Source organism: Triplophysa rosa, linkage group LG19 (genome assembly GCF_024868665.1).
Source record: "Triplophysa rosa linkage group LG19, Trosa_1v2, whole genome shotgun sequence".
Lineage (NCBI taxonomy): Eukaryota > Metazoa > Chordata > Actinopteri > Cypriniformes > Nemacheilidae > Triplophysa > Triplophysa rosa.
In genome coordinates this window covers 10,933,323-10,954,139 of record NC_079908.1, presented here as the reverse complement: position 1 = coordinate 10,954,139, position 20,817 = coordinate 10,933,323, and the positions used below count along the sequence as shown (strand labels likewise).

The following is a 20,817-nucleotide window of genomic DNA, read 5'->3' as shown; positions in this document are numbered from 1 at the left end:
ATTATGCACAATATATAAACTTCTTGTATTAGCAAGAGCTGCTGAGTTTGCCTATAACTAATAATTCCAGAATAATTCTAAAACCTCAATGTTTAGATGATTGGTAAAAAAAGTTATGTTTGATTGTGTTGCAATGACCAAGGAAAATATATTTTGTATTGTTTTAAACTATGTTCTTCATTTTTGTGGTTTTAATGTGTGTAATTATTAAATAAAAACTATTTCAAAAAAAGTAATTTTCGGTATCGGTTTTCAGCCAACTGCATCCTAAATTTTCTGTATCGAATTCGGCCCACACATTTCATTTCGGTGCATCACTAATGTGTTAATAATTTACACATCCTTATTGAACATGATTAGACAGCATGTTTAGTACTGCAGACTGGGCCATCTATTGGATTTGGTTGTATTGCATTAAAATTTGGATCAAAATCTGAACTCAAATGAAATTTAGTCTAGGGCTGCATGATGTTGAAGAAAATGTGGTTTGAGATAACTTGCTAAATAATGCAATATGCAATATGATAATGCTTAATAATATATGAAAATATATTTAAAAATTGTTAAACCAATGCACATTTTTTTCTGACAAAAGAAAACATCACGTTGTCTGTTTCTGCAGTCTCTGCTAGCTTCATCGACCCAAAACTTTGTCTATATAGACCACATTGGAAGACATAAAATGCTGATTCAAAAGAACGTCCCGTTTAAGTTTTTTAACACATACACAAACATTTAAAGGTCCAGTGTATTAAAATTTAGCGACATCTAGCGGTGAGGTTGTGAATTTTAACCAATGGCTCAATCCACCCCTCCCTCTCGAAGTACTACAGCAGCTCTCACAGGATAAAGATGTTGTCATGTTTTCGTTTCTTTGGCGAAGGAGATAACATATTTAGTTTGTCCGTTTAGGGCTAATGTAGAAACAACATGGTGAATTCCATGCAAGGGGACCCGCGGTGAATGTAGATGGAAATAGCTTATATTATAAAGTAATAAAAACATGACGCTTTACATAACACCTCTGAAGACATAGTTAAGTATATTTAAGTATAACATTTTTAACCAAATCAAAGTGTTAAACAGATATCTTACTTTAAGATGTAACTATGTATGTTAGAGTTTAAAAAAGACAAACCAGAAGTGCTTCTGGACCAGTGTTTATATTTTGGGAAATTGTCTGACTAACTTTTAGAAGTTCTCATTTATTGCAAATCATTGAGAAATGCATAGAAATATGCATAAAGATATGCACAACATGTAAAACTGATTTAGTCCGTATGACTTGTGTGCTATACATTTCAAATCTGAAGCCATATGAGAACTTTGTGTAACTAACTGACTGAATGCTTAAGCGGTTATTTGCTAATGTTTCCTCTTTGCCAGAGATTTGTGTCTTGGAGTCTTGCGTAAGCCCTCAATGTCTACTGTGGTTGCAGCCCTGCTTTCCAACTCTATTCTCTCTCTATTTCTATAAGTGTACTTACATATATTTCCTTAAATGAACAAATATTGATTTATTGTGATGTATGGATGAAAACCGACCCGGTAAACCGGTCTCTGGCTTCAGCACATAAGCAGACCCTGTTTCTAGTACAAGGGCTGTGAAGTAATTAGAAATTGTATCAAGCTGTGTAGCTCATGATTACTAATTTCTCTCTCCCTTCTTCTCGCTCACCCTCTTTAGTTCTCTCAGTGGAATGCCATCTGTCCTCTCTTTCTCTCAGTCTCTTTTTCATTTAATTACTTGTCTGTACCTTTCTTCACGTGGACGCTCTGAGCTCTGTCTTACTTTCATCTTTTTGTTTGTGATGGTCTAATAGTTTTAATCTGCTCGCTGTATTTCAGCGGCAGCGAGAGAGGCGCGTGATGGATGTCTCGCCGCGCCATCTTTGCGTGCTCTCGTGGGGCTTGCGAGATTTCCGAGGGTGTGTGAGTGTGAATATCAGCCAGGAATTTGAAGGGTTGGTTGTTTGATCTCAATGTGTGTTGGCAGCCGGTTTTCAAGGATGCTTAAGTCGCCGAACACTTCGTTTGTGTGTGTGTGTGTGTGTGTGTGTGCGCGTTTCAGAATGTGTTATGTTGTGAAATTTGGCAGTCTGAGAGAGGGTTTAGGATGAATTGGATCACACTTCTGTGAAATTTGGGGACGGGATTATGGGAGCCCCCTGTTGGGCTGTACGTGGTGGTTATGGACATGCTTGTGCACGCACGTATTTGTGTCGAGACGCGGCCTAACAGACAACCTGCATTACCTTAATAACTCCACTTTAAACAAATGTACCATATTTATTCCCCCCTGAATGGTTATGCCACAATGTTTATTGCTATTGTTAGGGGTTAAATCACCACTGTCTTTTAAAAAAATAATTGAAACCATAAGACAGACTCTAAAATCTCTATATTTTGTTGATGATATAAAAACAGCTGTAATAGGAGACTCCTAACCAGTATGAGACTGTTTATCTATTCTTATATTACTATGTATGTAATATACAATTTATCAAAAATAAAAGTCCTTAAAATCACCTTATGATATGTTTGAAAGACCCGAATGGGGTTTTACATTGCTTCAAAGATAGCTAAAATAATACAAAAACAATGTAAATCTCAGATAATCTCAGATTTTACAAATCAGCCAATTACATTTGCTTCCTTCATCTTTAGGTTGACTATGAGAACGCAGGCACAGTGGAGTTCCTGGTGGATAAACACGGAAAACATTACTTCATCGAGGTCAACTCCCGTCTGCAGGTGGAGCACACGGTTACCGAGGAGATCACAGAGTGAGTCCTTTTACTCTCTTACTTTTCTCTCTCGATCACTTTTGCTCTGTCTCTCTCTCCCTCTGTCTCCATCACTCTCTCTCTTTTCTCTCTGTCTGTCGTGGACAGACAGAAGGATGGTTAGATAGCTTGGGTTCATTGTGCGAGTGTTTTGGGCCAGTTGATGGATTGCCACCTGTTCTGTTGGGCCGCTCCTGCTTAGATTTCTTTATTTTGTAGAATTATGATTGACAGATTATGTTTTGTTAAAATTTCAATATTTTGTATATTATGGCAATGTTTTAAAGCAGTGCTGTGTTCATGAATTTATACTTTATATAAGGTTACATTTATAGCTGTATAGTTTTCCAGCAATTAGGAAAAAATTCAAACGTACACGGTAAAATAAATCCTGTAAACACGAATATTGCAGCAGTAATATTTGTAAATATATAAAATTGTAATAATTTTGTAAAGTAAAATCACATGTTTTTCATGTTATTTTACACCCAACTTTTTACAGCATTTCAAAAATATGTGAACATTCTGTAAAATAAGGCAGTGAAATTATGTAAAATTACAGTGTTCTATATACAGTGTACATTTCACTTTTTAGTACATTTTTGCCTGATAATTCCGAAAAAAGTATTTTGGTCTCTACAAAAACACTTTTTATCCTTTTAATATCTTAATTTCTTGCTCTAGAGTCCTTGAGATTTCAAAGCCTAACAAGAACATTTTTACACCAAGCTGAGTTCCTCTTTTTGTCTGACCAACTGACTGTCTGACATTTAGTTTCTGGGAAGATTTGTTTTTTTTGTTAAATAATGAGTCAACTGAGTTTTCGTTGACATTTATTAGGACATTTTTCTGTGGCCAGATGCAGTTAATCCTCCGTAACTACAGGCCGATGTTCAGAAAGCCCCATAACACTAATTAACACTCAAAATGTGTATTGTAGTCTGGCTGTTAAAATGTCAGTGTGGAAAAAAACATGATAATAAGTGGGAGACATCATCATTTTAAACCCCTTGAAACACGTAAGATTCTCAGCGGGACTGTATCTCAAACAAATCCTTCCTCATTTTCAAAGTGCAGATAGAAGTGGGTTTTGGAGAGTGGAATTAAGTGATTTTTTTTGTAAACCTAGAGGTATAAAGGCGAGAGAGGTTCTCCTTAAAATGTAGAAAGTAAACAAAATGGGAAAAACATTGGATTATGAAAAGCTCAATGGATTAATTAAACTGCTAGAATTTGAAGTATGTACACATGCACACTTGGGTGAATACGGATGATTCTGACCTTTCTGGGTAATTTTCGCCATTTTAGCTACCGGTTCTGAACCAGTGAGCCCGCAGAGCATGACGGTCCCCGCCAACCTACCAGGCCTCCATTCATTATAAATGTCCATCTCGTCGCGTGAAATTGAAGCTGTCAGATCGCAATTGGCATTGCGTGGCAACCCAGCTGTGAGCGAGAGGTTTTGGAAGCACATATGACTGAAATGAACTTGATTTTCAGTCCTCCAGCCTGCAGCGGGGCTTGTTTGCCAAGACCTTCACAAGCAGCCACCTTCTGTTCCTCATACTGAGTCACTTGACACCCCACCTGCTCTGCTAACATGCTGCCCATTACACTGGTCCAGAATCAGGTCTTTACATCCAAATCTAAAGCTTGACCATTAATGCCATTAACTTGTTGTTTTCAGAAATTCATAATGTTTGATGGTGATGACAGCCAAATTGAGAAGTTTACAAGTGTGAAGTTGTTGAAGAAGTTGGTCAAAAGTTAAAGGGATAATTCACCCCCAAATAAAAAAAATGTCATTTACTCGCCCTCTTGTAATTTCAAACCTGTGTGACTTTCTTTTGAAGAACACAAAAGATATTTTGAAGAATGTTTTTAAGCCTGTGTTCGGTTAACAACATTCTTCAAAATATCTTCTTTTGTGTTCTGCAGGAGAAGGAAGGTCATACAGGTTTGAAATGACAAGAGGGCAAATAAATGATGACATAATTTTCTTTTGGGTGAACTCACTTTAAGAGTCAATATGGTAGACTTCGCCCAACCCACAATATCTCCAGAACTTCCGATGATTCGGCTGTGCACGTCCGGGTGGCTTAGAACATTGGCAGGTAAATGCCACGTTGGGGGCGTACATCCCGACTGTAACGTCACAGTTGGTGTTATGTTGGGATTGGCCTCTTTTTCAGTCGTCTTTTGCATGCACATGATTTCACTTAAGAAGGAGGAAACAATAGTGTTTGAGGCTCACGATATGTCATTTCCATGTACAGACCTCTTATTATTCATCTATGCCAAGGTAAATAAAGTTTTCCATTCTATGGCACCCTTAAATCTATGGAATAACACAAATGTAACAATATGTGATATCTTATAATGTAGTAAATGTATCCACTCTTTGCCTAGAATTTGCAAAAATGATTAAAATAATTTTGGTCAAGTGAACCTAAAATGTAACAGCGCGTGTATACAGACTTAAAAAAAACGAAGAATGCACAATTTTCTCTGAAATAACTTGAAACTGAGAAAAGTAATTAGCATCACCCATTGTTTATTCCATATTTAATAGAAATCAGACTTTGCTTTTGATTTTTTATACAACATAATATTGTAAATAATAAAACAAATGAAAATTAGAAAATGATGGGACCCCTAACCTAATATTTTGTTGCACAACCTTTAGAGGCAATCACTGCAAGCAAACGTGAGACTTGAGACTTCTGCGCCTGTTAACAGGTAGTTTGGCCCACTCTTCCTGAGCAAACTGCTCCAGCGGTCTCAGGTTTGATGGGTGCCTTCTCCAGACTGCAAGTTTCAGCTCTTTCCATAGATGTTCCATAGGGTTCAGATCAGGACTCATGGAAGTCCACTTCAGAATAGTCCAATGGTTTGTTCTTATCCATTCTTGGATAATTTTTGGGTCATTATCCTGTTGGAGGACCCATGACCTGCGACTGAGACAGAGCTTTCTGACACTGGGCAGTACGTTTCGCTCCAGAATGCCTTGATAGTCTTGAGATTTCATTGTGCCCTGCACAGATTCAAGGCACCCTGTGCCAGATGCAGCAAAACAGCCCCAAAACATAACAGAGCCTCCTCCATGTTTCACTGTAGGTATGGTGTTCACTTCTTTGAAAGCTTGAATTTTTCGTCTGTGAACATAGAGCTGATGTGACTTGCCAGAAAGCTCCAGTTTTGACTCATCTGTCCAAAGGACATTCTCCCAGAAGGATTGTGGCTTGTCAATATGAATTTTTGCAAATTCCAGTCTGGCTCTTTTATGTTTTTCTTCCTCCTTCTTCCATGGAGCCCACTTTTGCTCAAAAAGCGACGGATGGTGCGATCAGAAACTGACGTACCTTCACCTTGGAGTTTGCGTGTATCTCTTTGGCAGTTATCCTTGGTTCTTTTTCTACCATTCGCACTATCCTTCTGTTCAATCTGGGGTGGATTTTCCTCTTGCGGCCGAGACCAGGGAGGTTGGCTACAATTCCATGGACCTTAAACTCCTTAATAATAATAATAACACCTGTTGTCACAGGAACATCAAGCTGCTTGGAGATGGTCTTGTAGCCTTTACCGTTACCATGCTTGTCTATTATTTTCTTTCTGAGCTCCTCAGACAACTCTATCCTTTGCTTTCTCTGGTCCATGTTCAGTGTGGTGCACACGATACCAAACGGCACAGAGACTACTTTTCTCTGTTTAAATAGGCTGAATGACTGATTACAAGATTGGATACATGTGTGATACTAATTAAAGAAACTAATTAGTTTGAAATATCACTATAATCCATTTATGTATTATCTTTTCTAAGGGGTACCAATAAATCTGTCCAGGACATTTTAGAATATCTTTGTAGAATAAGCAATAATTCATCTCTTTCCAAAGATTTTTTGCTTTATTCTATGACATACCAAAGGCATGCAAGTATACATGATACAATGAAGCATTATTTCAATGCGCTGTAAGGGTACCAACAGATTTGAGCACGTCTGTATATTGCCCAAATTTCATACTATTTTACATTCCATACATCCATTAAAATTCAGTGTTTTGATTCAATGACATTCGTCGTGCTGCGAGTTCATATCATGAACAAATAAGAGCCATTACATAAACAAACATGCAGCACAAAAAGCCACATGATAATCAATTGCTGACAAAATGGAAATGTTTGTAATATATAGTTACATTGCCTACCTAGCATCATTATTACAACAACTGTACAGTTATTACTAACATTACACCTCAAGCCTAATAGTGCCATTAAAGCTCATATTCTTCCATCACACTGTCACTATATCACTGCATTAACCCTCGCAATTGCTGTGTTTCGCATTTAATCAAGTGAAATCTGTGGGTTTTGTTAAAGTGTGCGAATGACCAGAGTGCTTTTTTGTGTTCTTCTCCTGGTGTGAATAGGCAATGGTGCGGATATGTGTGAAAAGCAAGAGCAACAAAAAATGTTCACGTTTGTAATGACTTCCTTGTGGCTTTTACCCTTCTTGCCAATTGCCACATCTGTAATCTCTATATGTGCAGTATTGATCCTGACGCACAGAGACCATCATGTTCATGCGTGTTTTTGTATGCAGTTGGTTTTTCTCCTTCCCCCAGACTCATTCTCTGCTGATTTGACCTTCGCTTGGGCAGAGTAATTAAGATCAATTACCCTCTGCCACTCTGACGCTCCATGCCACTGGCAAGGTATTAAAATATGCCAGCTGCCCGTAATTACCCATCATGTTTTCATAATTTGATATCTCCTCCATCTTTTGTTCTTCCCTTCGGGTCATAAAGTCCTAAGGCTGTAATAAGACAGCCGACCGCGGTGACTGTCATTGCAAGGGGTGAGATGTTGGTGGTTAGTACTGATCCGTTTCTGTTGGATGGCGTGTTTTTCTAAATGGCATGCTTTCTAAATGGCATGCTCCTGATTGATCTGATTGGCTGGCTTTGTGTGAGGAAGGGTGTTTAGGCTGCGTTAGGCTTCACAATAACTAGATGGTGTATTTAAAGCTTTGGGAGGATAATTGCGGGGAATCGTTGAAAGATTTAAAAGGCTTCTCTGAGAGTAAACAAGACATCATGAACACTGCATGTTTTACAATAGTGTAAAATGAAAATTGTTGTCATTTACTCATTTGTAAAAATGGTTTTATTTCCGATTTGTGAGTTGGTATTCTCTTACTGTGTTTACTCTTGTTTTCTAGAGGGTCCTCAATGTTTTCCAGTCAACTGTATGCTGTGTTATTGTGAAGTGGAAGCATCTAGGAGAAAACAACATATCACCCACCCAAGCTCACAAAGTAGAAATATTGAGTGCCGAAGTGTGCTGTGCGTAAACATCGCGTGCCCTCAGCATTCATTACTGAGAGTCAGACTGCCAGTGGAAGCAGAAGACTCGTTGGGTGTGAGCTTCATGAGCTGGGTTTCGGTTGCTGAGCATCATATCAAGCATTGACAGAAAAGGTGTAAAGCATAGCAACATTGCACTCTGGAGGGATGAATCACCCTCTAACCCATCTGGCACTCTGATACATATAAACTACCGGTCAGAAGTTTAGGGTCATTCGACTGAAATGATCTTCAAAACCTTTTTAATTTAATTGTGCCAACATACTAGTGTCTTTCATTACAAGATTAAAATGTATTAGTAAAATTACATTACATTACATTAAAATGACAGCCAATAAGAGCGCAATATGCACTATACAGAATTATTTCATGACTGTTTAAAAGGGGTAGTTCACCCAAAATGAAAATTCTGTCATCATTTACTCAGTCTTGTCATTGGAAACTTGTAGGGCTGTGTTCAAAATATCGATATGGCGATACATCGTCATGAGCTCCTGACGATGCGCGCATCGATACTTCTGCCTCCGTATCGATTCTGCAGCACTTTGAAATGAGCCAATTATTATGCAAATAATATTGTGTAACAATTATTTAACCGTGTTCCGTACAGATCGCCCCTCACGATTCTATACCCAGATAGCAAATTGGTTATGGGCCTTATCTGGTTTAATTTGGACAGTTGTTATGGCCCACATACCACCGCAGACCACTTCCCTCGAATGGCCCTTAAGCTGCTTGCCTAAAGAATACCAGAACCATGCCTGCAGCAGACCAAAACTCACCCACAACTTCATTCATGTCCCTGAAATCAGCCCTAATTGTCCCATAACATTGACTGTATCCCCGTGTGTAACCCAATAAAGGGCCAAAGTGGCACCACAATTACCTAGAACTCACCCACAATTGGCCCAATATATCATAATATATGGAATAGTTGGAAAAACCACAGAAACCAAGCAAATGCAAGTATAGTGTTTAATTGATGCTGACAATAAAATCTAGCCAAATACAGCAAAAATAAATACAATGTCAAAAGAGGTGCCAATAAACAATAACACTTACATTAAGACAACAGAAAAAAATCAACAAAAAAGTCACACAATACAAGAGAAACACAAAAATACAATTGAAACTACGCAACAAATAATGTCAAACAATAAACTAAAAGCAGCACATAAATAGTAACATGATACAAAAACTAAGCACTAAATTCAAATGTTTTAAACATAAAGGATTAAATTAAAACAATGTAAAAAATGTATTGCATCTAATAACAGAAACTAATAAACTAACTGAATAAACAAAAAAGTGCACATGAAGCTCTCTAGAATAAAAGCATACAAATACGGAGTTGAAAATATGCTTAAATAAAATGCATAATAATTTGAGACATTTCACACTACAATACACCATCAGGCCTAGGAGTTTTACATTTAATACATGAACATTTTTTGTAGATTTAAGAGTTCCAGGCTGCGTAATGTAAGCTCTTACCAATCACAACAAAATCCTATTTTCCCATTTACACCTCTCCAGTTCACAGTTTTGGCCTGGTTTTTTATTGCCAGCTTCATTCACCAGACTGTGTCTTCACATCCACTCCACCAAATAATCCAAGTTCAAGTACCTGGAATGTTTGAAAACATGCTATCAGTATTAAGCCAAATTACTACAGCATGCATTTGGATCTAATACTGATATTAGGCAAATTACACTACATACAAGACCAATTAGAAACATATCATGTTCAAATAGTTAAAGATTCAGTTGAAATTGCACAAAAGTACAAATGAACAGTTAGAGAAATGTTAAAGAATAAAATAATATACAGTCTTACTTTATTTTCCATTTTGGTGGCCTCAGGGAGTCTGTCTTTGACTGGAGATGAGTCTGCTGTTCCACAAGATGCAGCTGCTGTCGTGTTCTTTTTTTCATATTACTCTGTCAAAGACATCATTTCAAAAATCAAAACACATACGTATAGCTTTTAAATGAAATGTATTAAACAAACATCACTCTTTACCCAGATTTCAAGCACAATATCCAAGTATTTAGTGCCAACCAAGCTGACAATGTTTTCTACAAACAAAGCTCAAACATGGATAAACTTACTTATAAAAAAAGGTCAAATAAAGGCAAACTCTGAAAATCGACTATGAGTATTTCACAAAAGCGTCCTTCTAACATTAAGTACTCTTAAACGAGGCTTTTTGTTACATGTCTTTAACACACAATAACAATAACACAGCTTTATAAATACCAGGCAGTCAAGAGACAAAGGTCAGTTCTGATGAACACAGAACGTCCTATCTTGGTCTCTTAGTGGGCTGAGAATGAACATATTTCAGACATCTTATTGACTCATAACGGCGCTTTTCGCGTCTTACTTTTCGCCCGAACATTGGTGTTAAATTATTTAAATGGAGGTTTCAATTAAAACAATTCTAGCACTTTTAGCGTAAAAACGATTGCATATGAACAAAAAAGCCAATCGAGTAGGCGGCAAAATCTGTTAGTTTAGATTCAAATAAACAACCTAACTGTATTGCAGCTCATTGAACAAAACAAAGTACGTTCAGCGGTAAAATTTGAATTCCGGACTTGTGTGTCTTCTGGTGAGAGGGAGCATGCTGGGAAATGAAGTCCTATAGTGCACATTTAACGCTGTATTAGCAAATCGACTACTACTTCCAAGATGCATGGCAAACTACATCATCGTATCTGCAAAGACATCAGGCTTGCTCGATTTCATGAAGCGCTGCAAATACCGGATCAGTGATTAAGAAGCAGACGGAGCAGTCGACTCTCAATGCTCAAACTATACCATTCAGTCACAAAAAACACACATACAAATAATATAAAAAATAATCTACAATCGTTTTTAATGATATCAATTTTTATATAATATAATATCATATAAATATTTGCCTTCTTAAAATTAGTGGTTATATAAATGATATAAATTGTTTTTTCGTGATAGTAATAATAGTATCATATTATAAGATGTTGTTATTATTGGCAGTTTTTGTTACTTTTAACTTTTTGACTAACCAAAACCGACCCAAATCTTAACTGAACTACGTTCTTCTTATGGCAAGCCTAACTCGAGCCAGGATGTAGCCAAATGAATGCTTGCTTTTTGTTTCTTCTGGCTGACCAGACTCACGCCAAAAACGAGCCTAATTCTGTTTGACACAAGACTGTGAAAAAAAACAATGCCAGAATTAAGCCAGAAGGGCCAAATTTAAAACCGCTTTGGCCCAGAATTTGTTGCTATCTGGGTATGCATGTGACCCTCAGATTAACTGCAAAGTTTCACCATCATAAAGTGAAAGTTTAAGAATGCGCTCTTACCTTCTCTCTGCATCCGTGAGCGCAGTATACATGCAAGCGCGTTCTCGTATCATTCACTTAAACGGTTGCGTTTAAGGCAAAGTGTAAAGTTTACTTGTAAATTGCGTTGGATTAAAGCGTCTGCCAAATGAATAAATGTAAAGGTAAAGTTAGTGTCCTGTAGGTGCTATTTCAACACACATATGACGCAGCACCGCTTCTGCCTTATCCACTATAAAACTATTGCTATTTACTCTGACTGCATGTTTATGCATATATTCATATTTATTCGTTTTACATATAGTCTATTTGTAAAACACATGCATACAAATGATGAAGCCTAGAAACCCTAGAAACTGTTTTAGAAACAAGGGTCTCTGTATAAGAACGTGATCTTCTGGAAGTTTATACTCATTCTCAAAACTACTTTATGCATTGATTTGTCAGATTGACTGATTAGTAGTTATGAATGGCAATTTTCTGCAAGTATATTTTGCTCTAAATATGAGAAATGTAACAAAAAAACAGACCCGTGTCGGGATACGTATCGCATCGTGGTCAATCCTGCATGTTTTAAAACCAAAACGCGCAAGCGATTTGCTTCCGATGGACACGAATCCTTTGTATTAGGAAGGACTTATAAGCTGCACCTCTCAGAAAACGTAGACAAATAAAGATCATTTTAGATGTTTAATTACAACTTGGAGCATTAGGATCGTGAGACAAGGGCAGTGTACTTCTTTTTCACTTCTTTTTCCTGAAATTAGACCGTGCGCATTCCGACTCATTATGCCAGCAACATGTGTCTTATTTGCGTATAAGCTTCACCTAGGTCATACGTCATGTGATTAGCTGCTGCTCCATATGTGTCATGTGGTGCACTTGAAAAAAGGCCCAAAGACTGAAGAAATATATTTTGACCAGCAAATTGTGGCTGGTTTGACAGTTTTTTTTTTATTGAAGCGAATATTGTCAGAGTGTGCCAGAATGCATAATTTACATGTTAAAATAAATAAAAAATCTTATGGGGAGGATTCCCCCAGACCCATCGCCCTGCACCCAACAACCACCCCCACCCCACCCTCCACCGGTCGTATGGCTGTCACCTTTTTCACCTATTCCGAGTTTGTTAGGTGGGTCTATATACTGTGTTCCAAAATCTGCCAGAAATATCACACGTTTTGATATCCTACGGCTGGATGGAATAATAGTCTGAAGCTAAAAATTGGAATCTGTGCCCATCATTTACTACGCGATTCTTTGTGTAATCTCTAGAAACAGGCTGCAAAAAATCTGCAGACTGGCAGAAACCTGGAAAATTGGGACAAAAATCTTAGCAAAAGTCATGTAGTGTATTTCAGCCATAAAATGCATCCCAGGGTGTTATCTCAAGAAGCCAACAGTATTTTTTTTACAGATTCTAGGGTGGCTACTTGAAAGGTGCAAAATGCAATAAAATTTGTGGATGTTTTTGGTCATAATTCCTAGTTTCATAGTAAATCAATCTATATTGTTTTCCACATTTGGGAATTAATGAAAAGGCACGAGTAATATTTTGACCGATAGTGTTTGCATTTGGCTTGTGCCAGGTGAACGTCACCTGCCTGAATGTGTTGTGCCAACTTTAAAGTTTGTTGCTAAAGTTTAGGGCGATTTTTCTCGGTTCTGGCTTGGCTCCTTCACTCCAGTCAGGGAATGATTCTTAATGTTATGGCATACAGTGACATTCAGTGACATTCTTGATGGCTTCCAACATTGTGTCAACAGTTTGTGGGGAGGGGCTTTTTCTTTCTCAGCACGACTATCACCCACCCAGCCTGACCTTGCGGTTGCTTGTGCCTGGGAGACAATCCCCTCAGCTAAATTATAGATTCAAAAAGCAAATATGGGCATTACATTCTTTTGCCCAGATATTATCGACCATATTTTGTTTGTTTTTCCCACTCTGCCTTCTATGACGTCACAACTCACGCACCAGCAACACACACACGCAAAAGCCTGCAAATGGATGTCAGAGAGTTTGAGTGCTTCGGTCACTCGCTCACTGCCCGTTTCCACCCATCACAACTGTGGAGTTACGCAGTGACTTTTAACACTCATTCCGTATTCATGTTTGTTTGCCAGTTATGTGAGAGAATGTTTTTTTTGTGCCGGCGCGTATGGCTGCGCTCTCTGGGTGACCCTGGTAATGGCTTTCTAATTACTTTGGGTTGTTGCTAAATTGCAGCTGCTCATTTGTATTGGTCCGTTTTCGCGGCGAAGAGATTGGACAAGGGCATTAAGGGCCTCGGAAAGACAAAATGATGGAGGTGCCAGAGAGAGCGAGAAAAGGAAAGCAAGATGAATGAGGCGGATAAACCTGTCTCACCTAACAGGGGAACTGACCGGGGCATTAGTATATTGTTGTAGTGTGTTTTCCGCAAAGCGTATTGATTCGTCTTTTAATGGACAAGCAACTAATGGTACAGATCATTATGGCGTGTACGCGATGCCAAAAGTTTTCAGATGAAAGTTAGCCGGAGAGAAGAATTGGTAATTAAAGGTCAAATATGAAGTTGAGGTTAATAGCGTGGGACGACAGAAACTGATTAACGTTGAGGTGATTGGAGTTGAACGTTGAGCATGGCCCACCCACACAATCCCTTCCCTTCAGCGGGGAATTCGATTCCTTTGTGGGTTGTGTATCAGATCATGGAGCACTGTCAACATGATTTCAGTTGTTTGTTCATTTGCTGTTGTTTGATGTCTGAATTTGGATCTGAGAGGACCAGCGTGAAAAAAACTACTCCCAGTGGGTTCTTGAGAATGCCCAAGACTTGATCTGCAATGCAGCACTCTCCAGGTGTGTTTGTGCATGTTTCCCTAGCAGCAGGTAACCTTCGGCAGATCGGATCAGCGCTCTGTAAACAGCCGTGTTAAATGATGCTGTTTAAACAGTGCCGCTTGGATCCGACATCTGCACACATTCATGACCAGAGATAAGATGGTGAGGGACGGTGTTCCTTTTGAGGTGCTCATGTGCACGGTCGCATAGTTCTGATGGTGCTCGTGTGCATACTGAAAAACATTCTGCACTGTGTCTGCATTTGTGGACATTTCTGTAACACTAAAGGAAAAAAATAACTGAACTTAACATGACGGTAACTCATGCACATTATGCATTTATTTTTAGTCATATATTTATAATTGATAACTAATAAAATAATGTATATCTTTATGCAGTTATAAAAGTATAATACATTTGTGTGTAATATGTTCAATAACTAATATAAATGTATTTAGGCTGAAAGAACAAAGGTTAACAGTTCACACCAATATAAAAATTCATAATTTACTCACCCTCGAGTTGATCCAAATCTGTATAAATGTCTTTGATCTGATGAACACAGAGAAAGATATTTGGAAGAATGCTTGTTAACCAAACAGTTCTTGGCCACCATTGATTAGGAAAAATTACAGTGGTAGTCAAAAGTGGCCCAGAACTGTTTGCTTTGCTACATTCTTCAAAACAAATTTATAAAGCAATGTTTCCTACTAAGACAAAATATATACATATTTGGAACAACTTGAGGGTGAGTAACTGAAGACAGAATTTTCTTTTTACGTGAACTGTTCGTTTAACTTCAGAGACTTTTAAATGATCTTGGATGTGTTACATCAGTGTCATTGTGTAAGATTTCTTTACATTTCAGGCTTATTCAGAGGCATTGGCTGGTATTAAACCGTGTGGAAGAACACGCACAACAACACGCAGTGTCACTCAAGGGCTCAGTCTTGTGTTGTATGACTGACTGGGATCACTGTACTCCCACATCATATCTGCATATGCTGCTGTCTGGCTTTGGCAATTAAAATGGAATAGAGAATCAGATTGAATATATTAACATGGCTCCCCCCCACAGCGCAGCTCCCAACACCACTGTCTGTGCCGTGCTCCAGAGCCGGCTCTGTTATGCTGTCCTCCTTTCTTTCTTTCGTTTTTGTGTGTTTTTTGCAATGTCGCTCTTGCTCTTGCTCTTGCTCTTGCTCTTGCTCTCTCTCTCTCTCTCTCTCTCTCTCTCGCTCACCTGTCTGACTTTAGGCTCATGAAACACTGCTGTCTGGAGATTAAAGGGGTAGATGATGGCAGTTTGGGGGTAGCTTGTGTGTGAGAGTACATTTTGTAGTGTATTGTAACAATTCTGGTACAATCCCTGTGTGGGATTTTCCTTTTCAGGTAGGTGTGGATATGTTTTCACCAGTGTAATTTGATTCCAAGTGGACATGAGCCACAGTTCTTTGTTGGTCCTAAGAGAGTGCATCCATGTATGTTACAATTTAAATTAAAGCGGAGCTATCATGCTATGTCATGCATTCTGACTTCTTTACACTGTTAAACGTGCTGGCTTCTCATGCTTAACATGGTCAACTTGTTAAAAAATTAATTGGATGTAAGACGTAGTGTTTCTGTACTTGATACACCCCCCCAGCACTCCAACCTGTTTCGGAAAGGTGTGTCTGTTTGTTCACGGCATTTCAGTGATATAAACGGTGGATATAACGCTGGATTTGGAGATCATTTGTAACTGATAGATGGCGCGGTCCCAGTGCTAAAAGATGCCAGACATGAACTGCACGCGGTAAATCAAACGAAGTCATACGTCTGTGTTTTGTTGGCATTCGGCATGTACGTGCGTAATGTACAAAACACGAAGGGATGATGTGATGATGTGTTGCCTGCTCGTGCTGTAGTTCAGTCCCACTCTCCTCACTAGTCCCACCTCTAGCAGCTAGTGTTTTTCCAGAAATAATTGTACAGCTGTATCTCTCTTTTATAAATTTGATCAAACTAAATACTCTTCGAAGATACAATGTATGCAATACTACTGTATAGACACTCAAGATTAATATGAGATTGACAGAAACTGCCTGTGATGCGCGATCTTTATAGAAAAATGTTCCTATTAATGATAAAAAAAATCCATTAATGATCTCAAATGTACCTTTGTTTTATTTAAAGGTCCTGTGTATGAAATCTAGCAGCATCTAGCGGTGAGGTTGTGAATTGCATCCAACGGCTCACTCCACCCCTCCCCTTTCCCTTGTGAAGCACTACAGAGGTTGACACAGGGCTTAGATGTTGTCTTGTTTTCGCTTCTTTGCTGAAGGAGATATACGTGTTTACGAAACGCACTCTAAAGAACAGTTTGTCCGTTTAGGGCTACTGTAGAAGCAACATGGAGAATTCCATGCAAGGGGACCCGCGGTGCATGTAGATCAGTGTTGGGTGTAACTAGTTACTAATTAATTAGTTACTGTAATTTAATTACTTTTCCCTTGAAAAAGTAAAGTAAGGGATTACTCTTATTTTTTCTGTAATTTAATTACATTTACTTCTGATTTTAATTAAAGTAAATACTTTGTGTAATATGTGTGTGTGTAGAAGAGGAATTTACATCAAAATTCAAAGTCTAACTTCAAAATCTGTGCTTTAATGTATAATTCTCACATTTGTAATTAATAATAATACTTTATGTAGTTTTATATTATTTATTTGAATGAATTAAAAGAGCCGTTTCATGTCTATCCTTGAATCACTTAACTCATCAAGGTTGATGTAGGATATAGAAAGTAATTAGTAATAAGTAATTAAATACTTTTTGAAGAGAGTAACTTGTACAGTAATCTAATTACACTATCGAATGTGTAATTAGTAACTAGTAATTAATTACTTTTTCAGAGTAACTTACCCAACACCTCTGAACACATAGTTATGTGTATTATATTTTATTTCTGTCAAAAGACCTTCCAAAAAATTACACACAGAACCTTTAATATTTTATATCATTTATTATATCATTTTATAATATTTTATATTATATATTTTATATTACATATTACATTTCCAATTATGTTATTAAAGCTATTGAATGTGAAATTAATCTTAAATCAGTTTAAGTTAACAGTATTTATCCAAAATGACCTGCCCTCTTTATGGGATGTGGGGAACATTTAAAGCCAGTTCAGTTCAGTTCATTGTGCTTCAATTTAGCTTGAACTTTGTACGCTACCTGTCTGTAGCCCTGATCCCAAACCATTAGGCTACCGCATGTGATGAATGTCATTTTAACAATACCACATTGATCTGCTAGTATTTACGCTGGGAAAATAACAGACATAATCCATTAAGCTGATTTCGATGTTTCACAGGATGTAATTATTTCCGCTTGCTGCTGTTATGACCGCTGTTAGTGTGAGATTCTGTCAATATACGGCGATGTCATAAAGACATATGTGTGCAATTTTCAAAACCTGTTTGTACCACTGTTAAAAAATTAATGAGGCTTAGCCGTAGAACGTTTTGGCCTGTGCAAACAAATTGCTATTGCCATTGTGCAAGTATGTGTATGTATATAACTATATTGCCATTGCCATTTCAAAATACAGCGTGTGTGAGTGCATTTATATTTGTCTGTCTGTGAGAGAATCTAAATTTTCCAAACGCCTCTTTGCTGGAGATAAAAAAGACAGACACTTTGTAGTCTAAATTATTAATGCGCAGCATGAAAGCAAATACTGTACAACTTCCTCTTCTCTTATTGGTTAATAATCAGTTTCCGGACCCACAGGGGTGCATTCATAGTTTTTGTCTCACCATCCTTTTCATGCTCACACTCTGAGAGTTGCCTATTCATTCATCAAAAAGAGGATGAATCTTGAAGTTTGAAAGTTTTAGCCTTGAAGCTGCATGCGGAAAGCCTTTATTTTGTTAAAATTCTCACCACCACCTTTGAAACATTCACGAGTAATGCGAAGTAAATACCTCGTAGCACTTCCCGTCCTCGCCAGCATTGATTCCAAACAAAGGCCGCGGGTTCACGATGATAATAGGATTCCATGCACCACTACGTGCGTCTTTTTCCCCATTATAGCTGGTTAGCAACCTAAGAAGAAAATTGACCCGATACACGGATATATGAGGACACATTGCGAGACGTGAGGAATGGGTTCAATGAATCCGTGGTGAGTAAATATATCAGGGTGATTTATATGACTCTTAATAAATCCAACTTTACGCTGGGGAAAGCACTTATCCAATAAGATGGCAGATTCAGCCAAATGTAGCCAATCGCCCCTGGAAAGAGAAGGTTCATTCAATTGAGCTCAGCGAGTGATTTAATTGTAGAGCTATTGAGGTCAGAGTGGATCGGCCAATTGCCGCTGGCCATGAATATGGTTTTCTGCATTCTGTTTTATAGCATCGCCATTTCCTTTGTGAAGCGCTTGCATGTCACTGAGTGAGTCACTTTTGCCCCGCCGCCCTGTCAAGTGATTGCGGAGTTGTGGAGCGAATTGTTAGTTGTCAAGCTTGTATAATAGAAGTTATTGGGGCAAGCAGACATCTTGTGCTTTTGGCTCTCACGTAAATGTTGCCTCGACACGTTGAACCTGCCGGAATGTCAAGCGAGCGAGAATGGCACGTGTGTTTGTGAGTGAAGGGCCAGACCCTTCGGGGATCTAGGATGACAACAGATTCATGGATAACATGCACTTGTCTGCAGCGACATGTCAGTGTTGGTTATAATCTTCATGGATGTGTGGGTTGTGACGGGGTGTGTTTTTGATGTTTAGTGAATAATATGTCTACTGATGTAACTGATGTCTCTCTCTTTGTTTTGTCCAGCGTGGATCTGGTACACGCTCAACTGCGAGTGTGTGAAGGGCGCAGTCTGTCCGAACTGGGCTTGAAACAGGACAAGATACGAATCAATGGATGTGCCATTCAGTGCCGTGTGACCACTGAGGACCCAGCACGTGGCTTCCAGCCCGACACAGGAAGACTGGAGGTAGGTTAACACCCCGAGTACAAACATCCACCCATCCCTCCCTGGAATCTTTTAATGTGGACTCTATGGATCCTGCTCCATTTAGACTTTTACTCGCCCTGCCAGCGTTTTCAATTAACCAAAAATTATTTTTTAAATTGTGGCAATTCCAGTCCAGCGTCTGTTGAATATCAACAAAATCAAACCTTAGGAGTGACATTAAGTCATCCAACAGCAATGTAAAAGACTGACAGCATGACAAGTCGCATGGAAATTGTGAGAAAAATCAAGGTTATCACGTAAAAAATCTTTTTTGGACTATTGTACATGTATAAACATTGAAAAAAATACAGAGCCTCTTTTCTGTTATTTTGACCTGTTTCTCCAGTTTTGGTTTTCTGTGAATAATGCAAATATATTATATGAAACAATATTTTTATTTGAAATTTGGTAGAAATATTGTTAGTAATTCACAGAATAAAACAAGAATGATCATTTTACCTAAACACATGAATAGTAAATTCAGAAAAACTTAAAACGGTCTTTGAAATTGTCTCTTAATTTTTTACGTTGCTGTATATATTTGTGTGTGCTGGAAAAAAAACTGATTTTTATATTTGATTGCACTTTAAGCAATAAATCTTTACAAAATAATCTAAATAATTGTAAATGATTAAACATAAATAAAACATTCAAATTAAATGATCAAATTATTAACAAAATATTTTTCCAAGCTGGATGTTTTAAAGGTATACAGATGTTGTCCAGAAATGTTATTGTATCGATTGGTTTACACATTTTCTTTTGGCAAAATCTTCTGATTCAGTCTTGACAAAATATGTTGGTAAAACAGACTTAAAAAAAAACTTTAAAATACACTATTTGATTGACATAAATCAGCAAACACAAAACTTTTACGTTTTTAGGCATAAAAACAAGAATAATGGATAATGCATGGCACAGAACTGACCCGAAAGAGCAAGAAAAGTTTCTGTTAACTAGTCACAAATTCTCTCACGCTGGCCTCTGACCGCAGACTCCAAACACATACACAGATCCATCATCAACCTGTGGCTTTGTTTTAATAAGCGTATGTCTGTTTGTGGTGAAATGGAGGAGGTGTGAAATTGTCTGATATGCTGGAGAAGGAAGCTGTTCCTCTGAGGCTGGATGGAAATGATTTGTTTGTGGATGAATAATTGAACAAATATTGATATCAGCTCTCCGCGGCCAGAGACTTTCAAGTCGTACATCTGTCCAAACACCTTACAGTCTGTGTTTATGTATATATACATATGTGTGTGGTTATCTAGTTTTTAAGCACAAGGTTAACTGAGGTCTCTAAGGGTCTCTGATCACAGGCTTACAGATGTGATGTGTGTGTGTCTATATAGAGAGGCCAGTGGACCCCTCGGGCCTGACAAGACAACATGATATAATCATCCAGTTATACTGGACACACTCAGCTAACTCATTGGCTAGACACACCGATACTGGAGCGTTATCGTCCAGATCCATCCAAGCACACT

The 20,817-nt window shown here is 38.1% G+C and overlaps 1 protein-coding gene across 1 annotated transcript in view; it reads left to right on the top strand.

Annotated features, from left to right (window-relative positions):
* Positions 1-20,817, top strand: part of pcxa (pyruvate carboxylase a) — a 109,469-nt gene that overhangs the window by 15,253 nt on the left and 73,399 nt on the right. Inside the window, exons 8-9 of the mRNA XM_057359844.1 lie at positions 2,668-2,786; positions 19,147-19,309. Coding sequence (XP_057215827.1) covers positions 2,668-2,786; positions 19,147-19,309 — 282 coding nt within the window. The remainder of the gene's footprint in view (positions 1-2,667; positions 2,787-19,146; positions 19,310-20,817) is intronic.